This window comes from Cherax quadricarinatus, unplaced genomic scaffold (assembly GCF_038502225.1).
Source record: "Cherax quadricarinatus isolate ZL_2023a unplaced genomic scaffold, ASM3850222v1 Contig319, whole genome shotgun sequence".
NCBI lineage: Eukaryota > Metazoa > Arthropoda > Malacostraca > Decapoda > Parastacidae > Cherax > Cherax quadricarinatus.
In genome coordinates this window covers 84,307-103,942 of record NW_027195345.1, presented here as the reverse complement: position 1 = coordinate 103,942, position 19,636 = coordinate 84,307, and the positions used below count along the sequence as shown (strand labels likewise).

At 42.8% G+C, this 19,636-nt stretch overlaps 1 protein-coding gene across 2 annotated transcripts in view; it reads right to left on the bottom strand.

Moving 5' to 3' along the window:
* The window catches only part of LOC128685531 (rap guanine nucleotide exchange factor 2), a 104,965-nt gene extending 87,498 nt beyond the window's left edge, over positions 1-17,467 (bottom strand). For both annotated transcript variants that reach the window (XM_070080316.1, XM_070080317.1), the window contains exons 1-7: positions 17,311-17,467; positions 16,040-16,534; positions 12,830-12,985; positions 11,912-12,051; positions 10,539-10,761; positions 7,942-8,078; positions 36-324 (exon numbers count right to left, since the gene is read on the bottom strand). In XM_070080316.1, coding sequence (XP_069936417.1) covers positions 36-324; positions 7,942-8,078; positions 10,539-10,761; positions 11,912-12,051; positions 12,830-12,985; positions 16,040-16,534; positions 17,311-17,370 — 1,500 coding nt within the window. In that variant the 5' untranslated portion in view covers positions 17,371-17,467. The remainder of the gene's footprint in view (positions 1-35; positions 325-7,941; positions 8,079-10,538; positions 10,762-11,911; positions 12,052-12,829; positions 12,986-16,039; positions 16,535-17,310) is intronic.
* Positions 17,468-19,636: the final 2,169 nt, after the last annotated feature.

Here is a 19,636-nt window from a genome sequence, read left to right as displayed (position 1 = left end):
TTTCAAAATGTTCTAGAGACTACAGGAGTCCTTACCTTGGAAATAAATATACCATAGCCCCTTTCATATCCTCCTAAAATAGAGAAATGAAGTATTTCATCCCTGCTAGGCCTAGTCAGAGTCACAGTTCTTGCTCTGGCTTGTGTGGCACAAGTGAAGTCTAAGAGATGCAGTTGGCTTGCCATTTTCTCTCTCTCCAAACCTTCTTCAAATTGTTCCAAGAAATTCATCATGACCGGGTCCATCTCGAAGTCGGTGAAGTGGTTATTAACCCACAACAATACGACCCGTGTCACTCGGTCTCGCAAAGATGGATCTTCAAACCTGTAACATTAAAATTAGAAACCAGGCTACAAGCATATTAATTTTATTATACCCTACTCTGAATTAATTTTTTTACACTGGCTGTCTCCTGCCAAAGTAGGGTAACCCAAAAAAGAAGAAACAAAGTTATCTTCTTTTTACAGTTAGTAATACATATATACAGAAGAAGGGGTTACTAACCCTTTCCTTCAGACATTTTAGTCACCTCTTACGACATGCATGGCTTACAGAGGAAGGATTCTTCTCCACTACCCCATGGAGTTTCAATGAAATACATTAAATATTTGAAAAAAGCATTACCGCACTGTACAGTGGACCCCCGGTTCGCGATGCTATCGGTATCCAATAAATCTGGTAACCGATGCATTATATCGCAGAGAAATTGCCTCGGTTCCCGTTACAAAACCCGGTATGCGATGCGGTTCATAGAGACGTGTCCACGTGTGGCCTGAACTGCTCCGTGTGTGCCAGTGTTTACAAGCCAGCCAGTGTGCATGCATCTAAGGATACATTTGGTACATTCCATATTATCCAAATTATCACTATTTTTGGTGCTTGTTTCTGAAAAATAAGTCATCATGGGCCCCAAGAAAGCTCCTAGTGCCAACCCTTCGAGATCAAGGGTGCTAATGACTGTTGAAATGAAGAAAAAGATAATTGCAAAGTAAAAAAGTGGAGTGCGTGTGTCGGAGCTGGTCAGGTTGTATAGTAAACCCCAATCAACCATCTCTACTATAGAGCAGGAAAACGGCAATCAAGGAAGCTGTTCTTGCAAAAGGTGCAACTGTGATTAGGAAACAGCGACTGCAAGTGCTAGAAAACGTTGAGAGACTCTAATTGGTGTGGATAAATGAAAAACATAGCAGGAGATAGCATCTCTCAAGCGATCATTTGTGAAAAGGCTAGGCAGTTGCATGACGATTTGGTAAAAAAATTGCCTGCAACTAGTGGTGATGTGAGTGAATTTAAGGCCAGCAAAGGTTGGTTTGAAAGATTTAAGAATCGTAGTGGCATACATAGTGTGATTAGGCATGGTGAGGCTGCCAGTTCGGACCAAAAAGCAGCTGAAAAATATGTGAAGGAATTCAAGGAGTACATAGAGGCTGAAGGATTGAAACCTGAACAAGTGTTTAATTGTGATGAAACAGGCCTGTTTTGGAAGAAATTGCCAAGCAGGACCTACATTACTCAGGAGGGAAAGGCACTCCCAGGACATAAGCCTATGAAAGACAGGCTTACTCTTCTCATGTGTGCCAATGCTAGTGGTGATTGCAAAGTGAAGCCTTTATTGGTGTATCACTCAAACTCCCAGAGCGTTCAGGCAAAAGAATATCCTTAAGGCTAATTTGTGTGTGCTGTGGAGGGCAAACAGTAAGGCATGGGTCTCAAGGGACTTTCTATGACTGGTTACACCATTCATTTGACCCCCCAATGTGAAAAATTACCTAATTGAAAAGAAATTAGACCGTAAGTGCCTCCTGGTATTAGACAATGCCCCTGGTCATCCTACAGACTTGGCAGAGCGACTTTCTGGGGACGTGATTTTCATTAAGGTCAAGTTTTTGCCTCCTAATACCACTCCTCTCCTGCAGCCCATGGACCAGCAAGTCATTTCCAACTTCAAGAAACTGTACACAAAAGGTATGTTTGAAAGGTGCTTTGAAGTGACCACAGATACTCTATTGACTAAAGGAGTTTTGGAAGGATCACTATAATAATATCTTTATTTACTACAAGTACATGTACAAGGTATACAGGCCTAGCTGACAACAATGACATTACTACATAGAAAGCCCCTTGTTATGCTCCGCATGTCGGGCAAATTAGGTCAGTGTCCCAGGATGCGACCCACACCAGTCTACTAACACCCAGGTACCCATTTTACTGATGGGGAACAGACAACAGGTGGAAAGAAGCCCGCCCAATGTTTCTACTCTGGCTGGGAATCGAACCCAGGCCCTCGCCATGTGAAGCGGAAGCGTTAACCACCAGAGCCCCAATATCCTCAATTGTGTAAACCTTATAGGTAAGGCTTGGGAGGGAGTGACTAAGAGGACCTTGAACTCTGCCTGGAAAAAACTGAGCAGAATGTGTAGACAAAAGGGATTTCAAAGGGTTTGAGGCTAACCCTGAGAAGCCTATGCCTTGAGGAATCCATTGTGGCATTGGGGAAGGTTAGGTAGTGGGGAGGATGTGAAAGAGTTGGTGGAGGAGGACAATGAAGAACTAACCACTGATGAGCTGCTAGATCATCTTCAACAGCAAGAGGCCACACCTGAGGAAACTGCTTTGGAGGAGTCCTTGGGGTTGGGGTTAGTGGGGAGAGAGAAATTGAAGAAGTTGCCTACTTCAAAGATTAAGGAAATATGTGCAATCACCCTCACACAGCTATTGCAAGCCGTGTTGGTGACTATTACACTGACAATGTTGTGAAACACTTTGGGAAAGTCATAAAGAACGAGAGGTACAGGTCTCTATGGACATATGTTGTGCGATAGAAGTCCAGTGACTCAAGCTGGTCCTAGTGGCATTAAAAGAAGGGAAGTAACCCCGGAAAAGTACTTGACACCTTAGGACTTAAGGCTTAAGTCCTAATGGAAGGGGATTCCCCTTCTAAACACTAACACCATCCACACTCTCCCCTCCTCCCATCCCATCAATCATCACCAGATCTTCAATAAAGGTAAGTGTCATGTAACTGTGCATGTCTTCAGTTTGTGTGTATTAAAATTAATATTTCATGTGGCAAAAAAAATTTTTTTTTCATACTTTTGGGTGTCTTGCACGGATTAATTTGATTTCCATTATTTCTTATGGGGAAAATTGATTCGCTTTCCGATAATTTTGGTTTACAATGAGCTCTCAGGAACAGATTAATATCGTGAACCGGGGATCCACTGTACTATTGTTTCAATGCAGTCATACACAAAAAATTTGTAAATTTACACAAAAATGATACAAACTTTACACAAAAATTTATAGGGTGTTGTTTGTTTAGCTCACTAAATTCTGTGTGTATAAGTTGATCTTCTCAGAGTGTATAGTACTAACCTTCATTTATGCAATACAATAAAATACACCACAATTCTGCATTTCTTTATGCGGTACAGATAATGTTTGCTTGTAATAAATCACTGGTAAACACAAGAGAAAGCCACTAATCTGAAGTGCATTTCAGGTAAACTAATCCAAATGCTTTTAAAATTATATCTTGTTTTGTGACAGCACCTTAGAGGTCAAGTGAAGGTGTAATTACAGTGTCATGCACATGTCATGTCAAGCACAGTGCGGTGTATGCTGGCTTCAGCAACACCGTCCAGATCTAAGCCCACTTCCATACTCCCTCTCTGCAATGTGATATCCAATTTTTCTTTATCTAAACTGCTTGATACCCTCATCACCTTACTCTTATCTATGTTCACTTTCAACTTTCTACCTTTACACACACCCTCCCCAACTCGTCCACTAACCTTTGCAACTTTTCTTTAGAATCTCCCATAAGCACAGTATTATCAGCAGAAAGTAATTGCATCAACTCCCATTTTGTATTTAATTCCCCATAATTTAATCCCACCCCTCTCCCCAACACCCTAGCATTTACAACCCCATTTATAAAAGTATTAAACCATGGTGACATTACACATTCCTGTCTAAGACCTACTTTTACTGGGAAGTATTCTCCCTCTCCTACACACCCTAACCTGAGTCTCAATATCCTCAAACTCTTTATAGCATTTATTTTTTTTTTTTTATTTCCAATTTGAGCACACATACAGAGGTACAAAAAAATACAGATAAGAGCAGCACTACCTATTCCATACACTTGCAACATCTGCCACATTGCTCCCCTATGCACTATCATATGCCTTTTCTATACCCATAAATGTAATGAAAACTTTCCTACCTTTATCTAAATACCGTTCACATATATGCTTCAATGTAAACATCCCCTACCCACTCTAAAACCTCCTTGCTCATCTGCAGTCCTACTGTCTTACCTCTAATTCTTTCAATAATAACCCTACTGTACACATTACCTGGTATACTCTGTAAACTTATTCCCCTATAATTTTTACAATTATAGGTAGTAGGTTGGTAGACAGCAACCACCCAGGGAGGTACTACCGTCCTGTGGTAGTAGGTTGGTAGACAACAACCACCCAGGGAGGTACTACCATCCTGTGGTAGTAGGTTGGTAGACAGCAACCACCCAGGGAGGTACTACCATCCTGTGGTAGTAGGTTGGTAGACAACAACCACCCAGGGAGGTACTACCATCCTGTGGTAGTAGGTTGGTAGACAGCAACCACCCAGGGAGGTACTACCATCCTGTGGTAGTAGGTTGGTAGACAGCAACCACCCAGGGAGGTACTACCATCCTGTGGTAGTAGGTTGGTAGACAACAACCACCCAGGGAGGTACTACCATCCTGTGGTAGTAGGTTGGTAGACAGCAACCACCCAGGGAGGTACTACCATCCTGTGGTAGTAGGTTGGTAGACAGCAACCACCCAGGGAGGTACTACCATCCTGTGGTAGTAGGTTGGTAGACAACAACCACCCAGGGAGGTACTACCATCCTGTGGTAGTAGGTTGGTAGACAGCAACCACCCAGGGAGGTACTACCATCCTGTGGTAGTAGGTTGGTAGACAGCAACCGCCCAGGGAGGTACTACCATCCTGTGGTAGTAGGTTGGTAGACAGCAACCGCCCAGGGAGGTACTACCATCCTGTGGTAGTAGGTTGGTAGACAGCAACCACCCAGGGAGGTACTACCATCCTGTGGTAGTAGGTTGGTAGACAGCAACCACCCTGGGAGGTACTACCATCCTGTGGTAGTAGGTTGGTAGACAACAACCACCCAGGGAGGTACTACCGTCCTGCCAAGTGAGTGTAAAACCAAAGCCTGTAATTGTTTTACATGATGGTAGGATTGTTGGTGTCCATTTTTCTGTCTCATAAACATGCAAGATTTCAGGTACGTCTTGTTACTTCTACTTACACTTAGGTCACACTACACATACATGTACAAGCATATATATACACACTCCTCTGGGTTTTCTTCTATTTTCTTACTAGTTCTTGTTCTTGTTTATTTCCTCTTACCTCCATGGGGAAGTAGAACAGAATTCTTCCTCTGTAAGCCGTGTGTTGTAAGAAGTGACTAAAATGCCGGGAGCAAGGGGCTAGTAACCCCTTCACTTGTATATATTACTAAATGTAAAAGGAGAATCTTTCGTTTTTCCTTTTGGGCCACCCCGCCTCTGTGGGATACAGCCGGTGTGTTGAAAAAGAATTTTTACAATCTCTTTTGTCCCCCTTCCCTTTATATAAAGGAACTATGCATGCTCTCTGCCAATCCCTAGTTACCTTCCCCTCACTTGTACATTTATTAAACAAAAATGCCAACCACTCCAACACTATATTTCCCCCTGCTTTTAACATTTGTCATGATCCCATCAGATCCAGCTGCTTTACCCCCTTTCATTCTACATAATGCCTCATGCACCTCCCCCCCCCTCACATCCTGCTCTTCTTCGCTCCTAAAAAATGTTTTACCTCCCTGGCCAGTGCATGAAATTACTGCCACCCTTTCTTCATCAACATTTAAAAGTTCCTCAAAATATTCTCGCCATCTACCTAATACCTCCCTCTCCCCATCTACTAACTCCCCTACTGTTTTTAACTGACAAATCCATACGTTCCCTAGGCTTTCTTAACTTTAACTCTCCAAAATTTTGTCTTATTTTCATTAAAATTTCTTGAGAGTGCCTCTCCCACTATCATCTGCTCTCCTTTTGCACTCTCTCACCACTCTCTTCACCTTTCTTTTACTCTCCATATACTCTGCTCTTCTTATAACACCTCCGCTTTGTAAAAACCTCTCATAAGCTAACTTTTTCTCTTTTATCACACCCTTTACTTAATCATTCCACCAATCGCTCCTCTTTCCTCCTGCCCCCACCCTCCTATAACCACAAACTTCTGCCCCACATTCTAATACTGCATTTTTAAAACTCATCCAACCCTCTTCAACCCCGCCACTACTCATCTTTGCACTAGCCCATCTTTCTGCCAATAGTCTCATATCTCGCCCGAACTTCCTCCTCCCTTAGTTTATACACTTTCACTTCCCTCCGACTTGTTGTTGCCACCTTCCTCTTGTCCCACCTACCTCTTACTCTAACTGTAGCTACAACTAAATAATGATCCGATATATCAGTTGCCCCTCTATAAACATACATCCTGGAGCCTACCCATCAACCTTTTATCCACCAATACATAATGTAACAAACTACTTTCATTACGTGCTACATCATACCTTGTATATTTATCCTCTTTCATAAAATATGTATTACTTATTATCAAATCTCTTTCTACACATCTCAATTAAAGGCTCCCCATTTACATTTACCCCTGACACCCCAAATTTACCTACTACTCCCTCCACAACATTTTTACCCACTTTAGCATTGAAATCCTCAACCACAAGTACTCTCACACTTGGTTCAAAACTCCCCATGCATTCACTAAACATTTCCCAAAATCTCTCTCTCTCTCTCCTCTACACTTCTCTCTTCTCCAGGTGCATATACGCTTACTATAACCCACTTTTCACATCCAACCTTTATTTTACTCCACCTAATCCTTGAATTAATACATTTATAGTCCCTCTTTTCCTGCCATATCTTATCCTTCAACATTATTGCTACTCCTCCTTTAGCTCTAACTCGATTTGAAACCCCTGACCTAATCCCATTTATTCCTCTTCACTGAAACTCCCACCCCTTTGAGCTTTGTTTCACTTAAAGCCAGGACATCCAGCTTCTTCTCATTCATAACATCCACATTTGCACAACATCCACACACATTCAGACTTCCCACTTTGACAATTTTCTTTTTCTTATTCTTTTTAGTAATCTTTACAGGAAAAGGGGTTACTAGCCCATTGTTCCCAGCATTTTAGTTGACTTTTACAACACGCATGGCTTACGGGGGAAAGATTCTTATTCCAATTCCCCATGGATATAAAATGAAAAGTAATAAGACCAAGAACTATTAAGATAAAATCAAAGAAAACTCAGATGAGTGTGTATAAATAAATGTGTACATGTATGTGTAGTGTGACCTAAGTGTAAGTAGAAGTAGAAAAACATACCTGTAATCTTGCATATTTATGAGAGACAAAAGACACCAGCAATCCTACCATCATGTAAAACAATTACAGGCTTTTGTTTTACACTCACTTGGCAGGACGGTAGTACCTCCCTGGGTGGTCGCTGTCTACCAACCATAAATATTAGAGTAAATATAAGACCTACAAATACATTTCCTTTTTAATTTTGAGACCTAAAAAACTTTGCTTGCCATTTTTGGGATCTGAGGACCATAACCCTATTGTATCCACAGGTTCAACAGTTCATTTTAGAAGATTTTTTGATTACACACCATTTTCAGGGTAGCTATTGTCTTAACTACTGGTGTTGTGTATTATGAGTTTCAGGATTCTTGGCCAGGGCCAGCATGTGTGGGCATGCTACCGATGGTTACTCTAAAGCGGGAGGTTAGATCTATACAACTTGCAGTTTTCTAGCAAGAGAGAGTTCCTAGTTCTTACCATTGTAACAGTTTATTGGAGACAGTCAGTGGAGAATCAATGAATGTTCTGTGTGTAAGCAGGAAATCTTCCACATATGTTGGGTCCACATTGTTCTCCACCTCCACCAACTGTTGCATCAGTCTCTCTGCAGTGCCCTGCAACAAAAAGTAATTACTGTTGCAAACTGAGAGGACTTAGTAGAAAGAAAAAAACATGATAAAAACCAATTAACATCATGGAAGGAAAAGTACAGTACTTGGAAGGCACTGAAAAATATCTAGCAGAAAAAGTGCAGTATACAGTACTGTACTACAAGTACTGTATCTACAATAAGAAATATACAGTACTGTACTACAAGAACTGTACCAACAATAAGAAATATACAGTACTGTACTACAAGAACTGTACCAACAATAAGAAATATACAGTACTGTACTACAAGAACTGTACCAACAATAAGAAATATACAGTACTGTACTACAAGTACTGTATCTACAATAAGAAATATACAGTACTGTACTACAAGAACTGTACCAACAATAAGAAATATACAGTACTGTACTACAAGAACTGTACCAACAATAAGAAATATACAGTACTGTACTACAAGAACTGTACCAACAATAAGAAATATACAGTACTGTACTACAAGAACTGTACCAACAATAAGAAATATACAGTACTGTACTACAAGAACTGTACCAACAATAAGAAATATACAGTGCTGTACAAGAACTGTACCAACAATAAGAAATATACAGTACTGTACTACAAGAACTGTATCTACAATAAGAAATATACAGTACTGTACTACAAGAACTGTACCAACAATAAGAAATATACAGTACTGTACTACAAGAACTGTACCAACAATAAGAAATATACAGTACTGTACTACAAGAACTGTACCAACAATAAGAAATATACAGTACTGTACTACAAGAACTGTACCAACAATAAGAAATATACAGTACTGTACTACAAGAACTGTACCAACAATAAGAAATATACAGTACTGTACTACAAGAACTGTACCAACAATAAGAAATATACAGTATTGTACTACAAGAACTGTACCAACAATAAGAAATATACAGTGCTGTACAAGAACTGAGACAACTAGTAGTGCAGTTTACCAAACCATGTATGTGCCTTGTAAACCTTGGTAATCTAGTTTACAAGGCATCTGGGTAACTAGGAGAATCACTTGATACAGTAAAGTACTCTACTAAAATACAGCTGTATCTTCTTCATACTTTGTGTATTACAGCACCTGGACTAGTACCAGTTTACCTGTGCTAGTACTAGTTTAACTGTACTAGTGCCAATTTACCTGAACTACTATCAGTTTACCTGTGCTACTACCAGTTTACTTGGACTACTACCAGTTTACTTGAGCAAGTACCAGTTTACCTGTGCTAATATCAGTTCACCTGCAATAGTACTAGTTTACCTGTTCTACTATCAGTTCACCTGTGCTAGTACTAATTTACCTGTGCCAGTATTGGTTTACCTGTACTAGTACCAATTTACCTATGCTAGTACCAGATAGTTTACATGCATTAGTACTAGTTTACCTGCACTAGTACCTAACAGATTACCTGTGCTAGTACCAGACCTTATATCTGTACTGTACCAGTACCAGACAGTTTACCTGCACAGTACTGGTACCAGACAGTTTACCTACACAGTACTGGTACCACAGTTTACCTACACAGTACTGGTACCAGACAGTTTACCTACACAGTACTGGTACCAGACAGTTTACCTGCACAGTACTGGTACCAGACAGTTTACCTACACAGTACTGGTACCAGACAGTTTACCTACACAGTGCTGGTACCAGACAGTTTACCTGCACAGTACTGGTACCAGACAGTTTACCTGCACAGTACTGGTACCAGACAGTTTACCTGCACAGTACTGGTACCACAGTTTACCTACACAGTACTGGTACCAGACAGTTTACCTACACAGTACTGGTACCAGACAGTTTACCTACACAGTACTGGTACCACAGTTTACCTACACAGTACTGGTACCAGACAGTTTACCTACACAGTGCTGGTACCAGACAGTTTACCTGCACAGTACTGGTACCAGACAGTTTACCTACACAGTGCTGGTACCAGACAGTTTACCTGCACAGTACTGGTACCAGACAGTTTACCTGCACAGTACTGGTACCAGACAGTTTACCTACACAGTACTGGTACCAGACAGTTTGCCTGTGCAGCACTAGTACCAGACAGTTTGCCTGTGCAGTACTAATACCATACACAGTTCACCTGTACAGTACTAGTACCAGACATGGATTTCCTGTACAGTACTAGTGCCAAGTGGTTTACCTGTACAGTACTAGTACCAGACAGTGTACCTGTACAGTACCAGACTGTTTACCTGCACAGTACTAGTACCAGAGTACCTGCACAGTACCAGACTGTACCTGCACAGTACTAGTACCAGACAGTTTACCTGTACAGTACTAGTATCAAGTACAGTTTACCTGCACAGTACTAGTATCAAGTACAGTTTACCTGCACAGTACTAGTACCAGACAATTTACCACAATATACTCGTGCAATAATATTAATAGTGCAGCACTTGACACCAACCTTAATAACAATGTTGCCCTTCCTGTTGCCTGCATTTATAGGTCTTTGTTCTGTCACTAAGACCAGCACTCCATTTTCTTCATGACGACGGATGTTCTCCTCTGATTGGTGGAGGATGCGGTAGTAGTCTGTCTGAGGGATGCACACAAACTGGCAGTCATCCACTTTAGAACGCATGATACCCTGGTGGTATAGTTTCTCCATCGTTGGGGTTATACCAAAACTGGAACAGAGAGATTTTGGTTAGTGTATTGACATTCTTGTATAACTGTGGTCGCACGTGTCATCATGACTGTAAAAAAATAAGAAGGAACAATATACAAATAACCCCACATACAGGAGAATATAATAATCTTTATTTCTACAAGCACATGATACAACTTATACAGGCATGGATAACATCACTGACATGCTATATAGAAAGCCCCTGGTTATGGAGAGCATTTCTGGATGTGACCCACACTAGTTGACTAATACCCCAGGTACCTACCTACTGCTAGGTGAACAGGGATATCAGGTGTAAGGTGACTAATATCCAGGTACCTACGTGCTGTTAGGTGAACAGTGACAGCAGGTGTAAGGAAACGTGCCCAATGCTTCCACCCATACCATGGACACTCAATGTGTGAGCTGTGTGCTGCCAACTGAGCTCTAAGACACTTGTGACGACATTTCGGTCTGACCTAGACCATTAATTAAGTAGTTGCATTCTCCCATGTGCAGGTTGTGTCATGACTGAATAAAAAATCTCTGGTGGGAGGGTCTTTGATGCCGGGGAAAGAGGATCTTGATCTTCAGAACCGGCTCAGTCTTTCCCTTCCTCGGATCAAAGCTCCCATCCCCATTCCGCAGACTATCACCCCTACAGGTGTAGCACTTCCATCATGAATGCAGTAACAATTATAAACAAATTTCTTTATTTGGAATTACAGTGGACCCCCAGTTAACGATATTTTTTCACTCCAGAAGTATGTTCAGGTGCCAGTACTGACCGAATTTGTTCCCATAAGGAATATTGTGAAGTAGATTAGTCCATTTCAGACCCCCAAACATACACGTACAAACGCACTTACATAAATACACTTACATAATTGGTCGCATTTGGAGGTGATCATTATGCGGGGGTCCACTGTATTACAGTACATAAATCAAACACTACAGTATTTACTAAGTTGTAAAAGTAACTGATCTACAATTTAATAAACATCAGTTTAACAAACTTTAAAAAATTATTACTGAAATATACAAACATTTCTTAAACCTCTTTTCTTACTCTATGACTCAAATTTTGATTTTGAAATATATTACAATATACAAGCATTTTTAAAATCTTTTTTTTTTAAACCAAGACATGAATTCTGTTTTTGAGTTACCTGTCTCCCAGATGAAGTTCATGGACAGAGCCGTCCAGTTGGGTTACCTCAACGTGACCATTAATTATGACACTCCACGAGTCCAGCTCCTCACCATGATTCATGAAGACAGTGCCAGCTTCCTCCACCACTGCAAACACCTGCATCACACAAGTCATCGTATAAGATTGCAAGATTCTTCAGTTATTAATTGTAATGTGAAGTACACTGCCAATTATGACAAAATTAATATAAATTAAAAGTGCTCTACATCTGCTCTCATATATCTCCTCTAGATAATCATTATTTTTGAAAATGTGGATAAACAAAAGTGGATTGAAAACTGAATAGGTCAATCTATAAAGAATAATAAAGGAACGATACCATGACTGGAACAATACACAAGTAACCCGCACATACCAGACTAAAACTTCTGACAACGTTTTGGTCCAGCTTGGACCATTGACTAGTCACTTACTTGGTCCAAGTCAGACCAAAACGTTGTCGTAAGTTTGTCTCCTACGTGTGGGTTATTTGTGTATACTATACAGGGTTTTTACCAAACAATTCAATTTTGGAGATAAATTGTCTTTCAACTGCATTTATATGACAACGTTGAATGCACAGCAACATCTTGCAACTTACCACAGCTTGAGACATGGCCTTCCTGACAGGCATACAACCTACCATAGCTTGAGACATGGCCTTCCTGACAGGCATACAACCTACCATAGCTTGAGACATGGCCTTCCTGACAGGCATACAACCTACCATAGCTTGAGACATGGCCTTCCTGACAGGCATACAACCTACCATAGCTTGAGACATGGCCTTCCTGACAGGCATACAACCTACCATAGCTTGAGACATGGCCTTCCTGACAGGCATACAACCTACCATAGCTTGAGACATGGCCTTCCTGACAGGCATACAACCTACCATAGCTTGAGACATGGCCTTCCTGACAGCCAAAGTCATATTGGAAAAAGATCGCAGCCGCTGTGTAAACTCCAACAGCACTTTAATGTCATCCTCCGTCCTCTCACTGGGGTCCTTCTCGAGGCACTCCCGTACTGCATCGCGTACTGCTAAACTCTGTGTGGAGAAACACACAATCTTATTAGTCTTGTGGATTTATGATGGTCTATCCCATTAAGTTCCTAAAAACTGTCAGATTAAATATTAAATGTTCTCAACTCAATGTCACACAAAATCAATGATGTATAGGTGGAACATTTGTGAATAATAAAATAAAATAATAAAATAAAATAAAATGGTTTTTAATACTTGACGTGCTGTTGGAGTGTGAGCAAAGTAACATTTATGAAGGGATTCAGGGAAACCGGCAGGCCGGACTTGAGTCCTGGAGATGGGAAGTACAGTGCCTGCACTCTGAAGGAGGGGTGTTAATGTTGCAGTTTAAAAACTGTAGTGTAAAGCACCCTTCTGGCAAGACAGTGATGGAGTGAATGATGGTGAAAGTTTTTCTTTTTCGGGCCACCCTGCCTTGGTGGGAATCGGCCAGTGTGATAATAAAAAATAATAATAATAATACTGTGCTTACGGAAGATTCTAAAGAAAAATGGCCCGGTGGCCTGGTGGCTAAAGCTCCCGCTTCACACACGGAGGGCCCGGGTTCAATTCCCGGCGGGTGGAAACATTCAACACGTTTCCTTACACCTGTTGTCCTGTTCACCTAGCAGCAAATAGGTACCTGGGTGTTAGTCGACTGGTGTGGGTCGCATCCTGGGGGACAAGATTAAGGACCACAATGGAAATAAGTTACAGTCCTCGATGACACCCTGACTTTCTTGGGTTATCCTGGGTGGCTAACCCTCCGGGGTTAAAAATCCGAACGAAATCTTATCTAAAGGTTAGTGGATGAGTTTGGGAATGTGTGTAAAGGTAGAAAGTTGAAAGTGAACATAGAAAAGAGTAAGGTGATGAGAGTATCAAACGATTTAGATAAAGAAAAATTGGATATCAAATTGGGGAGGAAGAGTATGGAAGTGAATGTTTTCAGATATTTGAGTTGACGTGTCGGCGGATGGATTTATGAAGGATGAGGTTAATCATAGAAATGAAGGAAAAAAGGTGAGTGGTGCATTGAGGTGTATGTGGAGGCAAAAAATGTTATCTATGGAGCCAAAGAAGGGAATGTATGAAAGTATAGTGGTACCAACACTCTTATATGGGTGTGAAGCTTGGGTTGTAAATGCTGCAGCGAGGAGGCGGTTGGAGGCAGTGGAGATGTCCTGTCTAAGGGCAATGTGTGGTGTAAATATTATGCAGAAAATTAGAGTGTGGAAATTAGGAGAAGGTGTGGAGTTAATAAAAGTATTAATCAGAGGGCTGAAGAGGGGTTGTTGAGGTGGTTTGGTCATTTAGAGAGAATGGATCAAAGTAGAATGACATGGAGAGCGTATAAATCTGTAGGGGAAGGAAGGCGGGGTAGGGGTCTTCCTCGAAAAGGTTGGAGGGAGGGGGTAAAGGAGGTGTTGTGGGCGAGGGGCTTGGACTTACAGCAAGCATGTGTGAGCATGTTCGATAGGAGTGAATGGAGACAAATAGTATTTGGGACCTGACGATCTGTTGGAGTGTGAGCAGGGTAATATTTAGTGAAGAGATTCAGGGAAACTGGTTATTTTATATAACCGGACTTGAGTCCTGGAAATGGGAAGTACAATGCCTGCACTCTAAAGGAGAGGTTTGGGATATTGACAGTTTGGAGATATATTGTGTATAAAAATACACAATATATCATTCAACACTTTCACCTCACTCACACATAATCAATGTTTTTGCAGAGGTGCTCAGAATACAACAGTTTAGAAGTATTGTGTATTTTTATACAGTATTTTATCACGGGTCTAGTCTCTTGATAAAGTACTGTGAACTCTGATACAGAGTTAGCAAGTTCGAGTCCTGCTGTGGATGTAGACACAATGTTTGTAAATAATTTCACCTGTTTGCGAATTGTTAAACACATAATTTGTGTGTGTGGGGGGGGGTGCCGAATAGGCAAAATTGGTCAATTACCAACAACTTTTAAAATTAAGTCCTTTCTAAAATTCTTATACGTTTAAAAATATTTTTCTTTCATTGATGTTAATGTAAAAATTTATAATTTTGTACCAAAAGAACCTTAGAAAACTTACCTACCCTGATTATAACAAGTGCAATTTAATTTAGCTTAATCCAACTAAATATATTTTAGATAAGTTACAATAATTTAATAATAAACAAACAATGAAACTTTTTTTGTTAGGTTCAGAATGAGTTTTGCGACATTATTGCATACACAAATTTTCGCTTGTCTTATTTGGCAAGAAGTACATTGCTATTTAAGCCACAATTGCAAGTTTTACCTAAAGTGCTTCTTACTACTGATCTTAAATTTATTCCTTAAAATATATAATATTAGATGTTATTAATTACATAGCTTTTTTTTAGGGGGGGGGGGGTAAAAAAAAGATAACTTAACATAACACAAACTTGCTCTGTCAGCGGTAGATGTGGAAATGGCGTGCCTCTGTTTACCTTCGTTGCGTCTTTGTTTACGATGCTGTGATTGGCTAGCAGTGTTACATGTCTCAATACTAACAGTTGATTGGCTGTGATGTGCCGCTCACGCCAAAAATAAATACGCTATTTTTACTGTCGCCCAAAATAAAAATTTTTTACCAGGGTATACATAACATACTTTTAACGAACATGATACAGCAAGTTGTGACCAGGACATAACGTCAATACTGACCTGTTCGCTCAATAGTAACCTACATAAGATTAACTAGTATGTATAGTTCGATCCTCTTCAGAAGAGGATCTAAATTTGACACTTGTGCAACACTTGGGTCTCTACTGTAGAAACGTTTCGCCACAGTGGTTTCGCCTCACCTGTCTACAATATCTTATCCCCTTCGCAGATATGGCGTATTCTTTTCATGATTAACTAACTCCAAGCTGAGGGGCCGATTACTTCATGCTCCTGTTCAACCATTCTTCGTACTGGACTGATGAAGCCACTGTGTGGCTAAACGATTCCAGGATAAAGATACCCAAGTGTTTCACATGTCTAATTTATCATCCACTGACCTGTTTTTATTAGGAAGTTCCTTTAATATATGAGCAACATTCTTGGCAGCTTACCTCAATACTCTCAGCCAAGTCTTCTTCGTCAGAATCTACGGCGCTCTCCGTCAGGCCCGACAGATCTACATCGTTGGGCTCTGAGGAGGACTGCAGTGAGTGACACATGGTGTCAGAGCCAGAGTAGGCACTGGAGGTGTCAGAACCATCACGCACTAATGAACCCACGCTGCCACGGTTTCTGGCCCCACGCAGGATGACACTGCCCACCAGATCCGGCAGGTAGTCGTGGTGGTGGTGGTGGTGGTAGTGGTAGTGGTAGTGGTAGTGGTGGTGGTGGTGGTGGTGGTGGTGGTGGTGGTGCAGGTGGTGGTGGTGGTGCAGGTGGTGGTGGTGGTGCAGGTGGTGGTGGTGGCCGGGTGGTGGGGGTGGTGCCCCACGGCCCCCCGGCCTGATGGTAATCTCATCTTGTTCCAGGGCAATCAACTCCAGGTTGGTGGTGTTGCAAGACACTCGCTGCCCTAGCCGCATCAACTGCACGTCCGGGTAGTCAATCTGCAGAAACACAAAGATAACATTGTAATAGTTAAAATGTTTCGCCCTGTGTTGAAAGAAACACAGGCCTTATCTATAGGCTTTATTGAACATAGAATCTTCATAGTAATTCTGCAACAAAATATAATGACTAGTAAGTTTATTCAGGTATACACAAATACAGTTACATAGAATTATCATACATAGCAACATATGTGTAGAGAACCTGGGATAACCCAGAAAAGTTAAGCGACTTATTTCCATTGAGGGCTGGTGGTGCTACATAGCTGGCGGTGCTACAAGTGAGGGCTAGTTGTGCTACGAGGGCTGGTGGTGCTACATAGCTGGCGGTGCTACAAGTGAGGGCTAGTGGTGCTACATAGGGCTGGTGCTATACGAGGGCTGGTGCTACTTGTAATTAGTAAGTTTATTCAGGTATACACAAATATAGTTACATAGATCATCATATATAGCAACATATGTGTAGATAACCTGGGATAACCTGGGATAACCTAGGATAACCTAGGATAACCTGGGATAACCTGGGATAACACAAAAAAGTTAGACAGAGTGACTTATTTCCATTGTGGTCCTTTTACCTTATTATTATAATATAAAGGTTATAATATTTTCTTATTATTCTACAATGGAGATAACATTTTATTATCATACTAAAAAGACTACTACACGAGGGTCATTACTAGTAATAATTTACACTTATGTTAGATATATAAAATCATTGTACAGTGATGTTTTGCACATGTCAAGATAAAAGTTATAACTACATTTAAACTCACCATGTAATTTGCATCACTAATATATAGAGAGAGAATCTCACACCATATGTTGGCGGTCATGACACCAAACTACTGTTGTTGTGGTTAAGGGCGCCCAGAGGTGGTGCATGATGCTGGTGGTGAACCCCCGGCCGGGATTGAACCCGCGGTCATACAGTCTCAAAACTCCAGTGCTGCTGCTGCTACTGCTGTTACTACTGCTGCTGCTGCTGGTGGTGCTGCTGTTACTGCTGCTGTTACTGCTGCTGTTACTGCTGCTACTACTGTTGTTGTGGTTAAGGGCGCCGAGAGGTGGTGCATGATGCTGGTGGTGGGCTGCTGCTGCTACTGCTGCCTGCTGCTGGTGGTGCTGCTGTTACTGCTGCTGTTACTACTGCTGTTACTGCTGAGGTGGTGCATGATGCTGGTGGTGAACCCCCGGCCGGGATTGAACCCGCGGTACAGTGCTACAGTGCTGTGCTCAACTACTGTTGCTACTGCTGCTACTGCTGCTACAACTGCTGCTACTGCTGTTACTACTACTATTACTGCTGCTGCTATTGCTGTCTATGCTACTGCTGCTACAACTGCTGCTACTGCTGTTACTACTACTATTACTGCTGCTGCTATTGCTGTCTATGCTACTGCTGCTACTGCTGCTACTGCTGTTACTACTGCTGTTACTACTGCTGTTACTACTGCTACTGCTGCTACTACTGCTACTACTGCTACTACTGCTACTGCTACTGCTGCTACTGCTGCTACTGCTACTGCTGCTGTTACTACTGCTGTTACTGCTGCTACTACTGTTGTTGTGGTTAAGGGCGCCTAGAAGTGGTGCATGATGCTGGTGGTGCTGCTGTTACTACTGCTGTTACTGCTGCTGTTACTGCTGCTACTGCTGCTGTTACTGCTGCTACTGCTGCTGTTACTGCTGCTACTGCTGTTACTACTGCTGTTACTACTGCTACTGCTGTTACTACTGCTGTTACTGCTGTTACTACTGCTGTTACTGCTGCTACTGCTGCTGTTACTGCTGCTACTGCTGCTGTTACTGCTGCTACTGCTGTTACTACTGCTGTTACTGCTGCTACTGCTGTTACTACTGCTGTTACTGCTGCTACTGCTGCTGTTACTGCTGCTACTGCTGCTGTTACTGCTGCTACTGCTGTTACTACTGCTGTTACTGCTGCTACTGCTGTTACTACTGCTGTTACTGCTGCTACTGCTGCTGTTACTGCTGCTGTTACTGCTGCTACTGCTGTTACTACTGCTGTTACTGCTGCTACTGCTGTTACTACTGCTGTTACTGCTGCTACTGCTGCTGTTACTGCTGTTACTGCTGCTACTGCTGTTACTACTGCTGTTACTGCTGCTACTACTGCTGCTGTTACTGCTGCTACTGCTGCTGTTACTGCTGCTGTTACTGCTGCTACTGCTGTTACTACTGCTGTTACTGCTGCGGTGCCGTTACCGCCGACCCCCGTTACCACCGCCTTTTCCGCGCCACCGCCGTTACCGCTGCCACCGCTGCCGTTACCGCTGCCACTGGGTGTTACTACCGGGTGTTACCGCTGCCACCGCCGACCACCCGTTACCGCCGCTACCACTGGGTGCCGCCCGCCGCTACCGCTGCCGTTAATACCGCCGTTACCGCTGCCACCGTTCCTACTGCCGTTACCGCTGCCACCGCCGCCGTTACCGCTGCCACCGCCGTTACCACTGCCGTTACCGCTGCCACCGCCGTTACCACCGCTGTTACTGCTGCCACCGCTGCCGTTACCGCCGCCACCGCGTTACCACTGCTGGTTTCCGCCGCCCGCTGTTACCACCGCCCTTCCGGGGCCCCACCCCGCCGTTTTACCGCCCCCGCTACCGCCGCCGTTACCACGCCGTTACCGCCGCCACCGCCGTTCCCACCCCCGTTACCGCTGCCACTGCCGCCGTTACCGCCGCCACCGCGTTACTAATGCTTTTTACCGCTCCCCGCCGTTACCACCGCCTTACCGCTGCTACTGCGCCGTTACCCCGCCCCCTGCCACCACCGCCGTGATGCCGCTACCGTTTTTACCACCGCCGTTACCGCCGCCATACTGCCGCTGTTACCCCCCTGCCACCGCGGGTTTCTACCGGGCCCCAACTGCCACCCCTGGATTTCCGCCGTTACCGCCGCCACTGCTGCTGTTACCGCTGCTACTGCCTTCCACCGCTGTTACCGCTGTTACCGCTGTTAATACCGCGTTACCGCTGGGACCGCTGCCCCCTGCTGTTACCGCTGCTACCGCTGTTACCACTGCTGACTGCTGCCACTGCCGTTACCACCGCTGTTACTGCTTTTCCACCACCG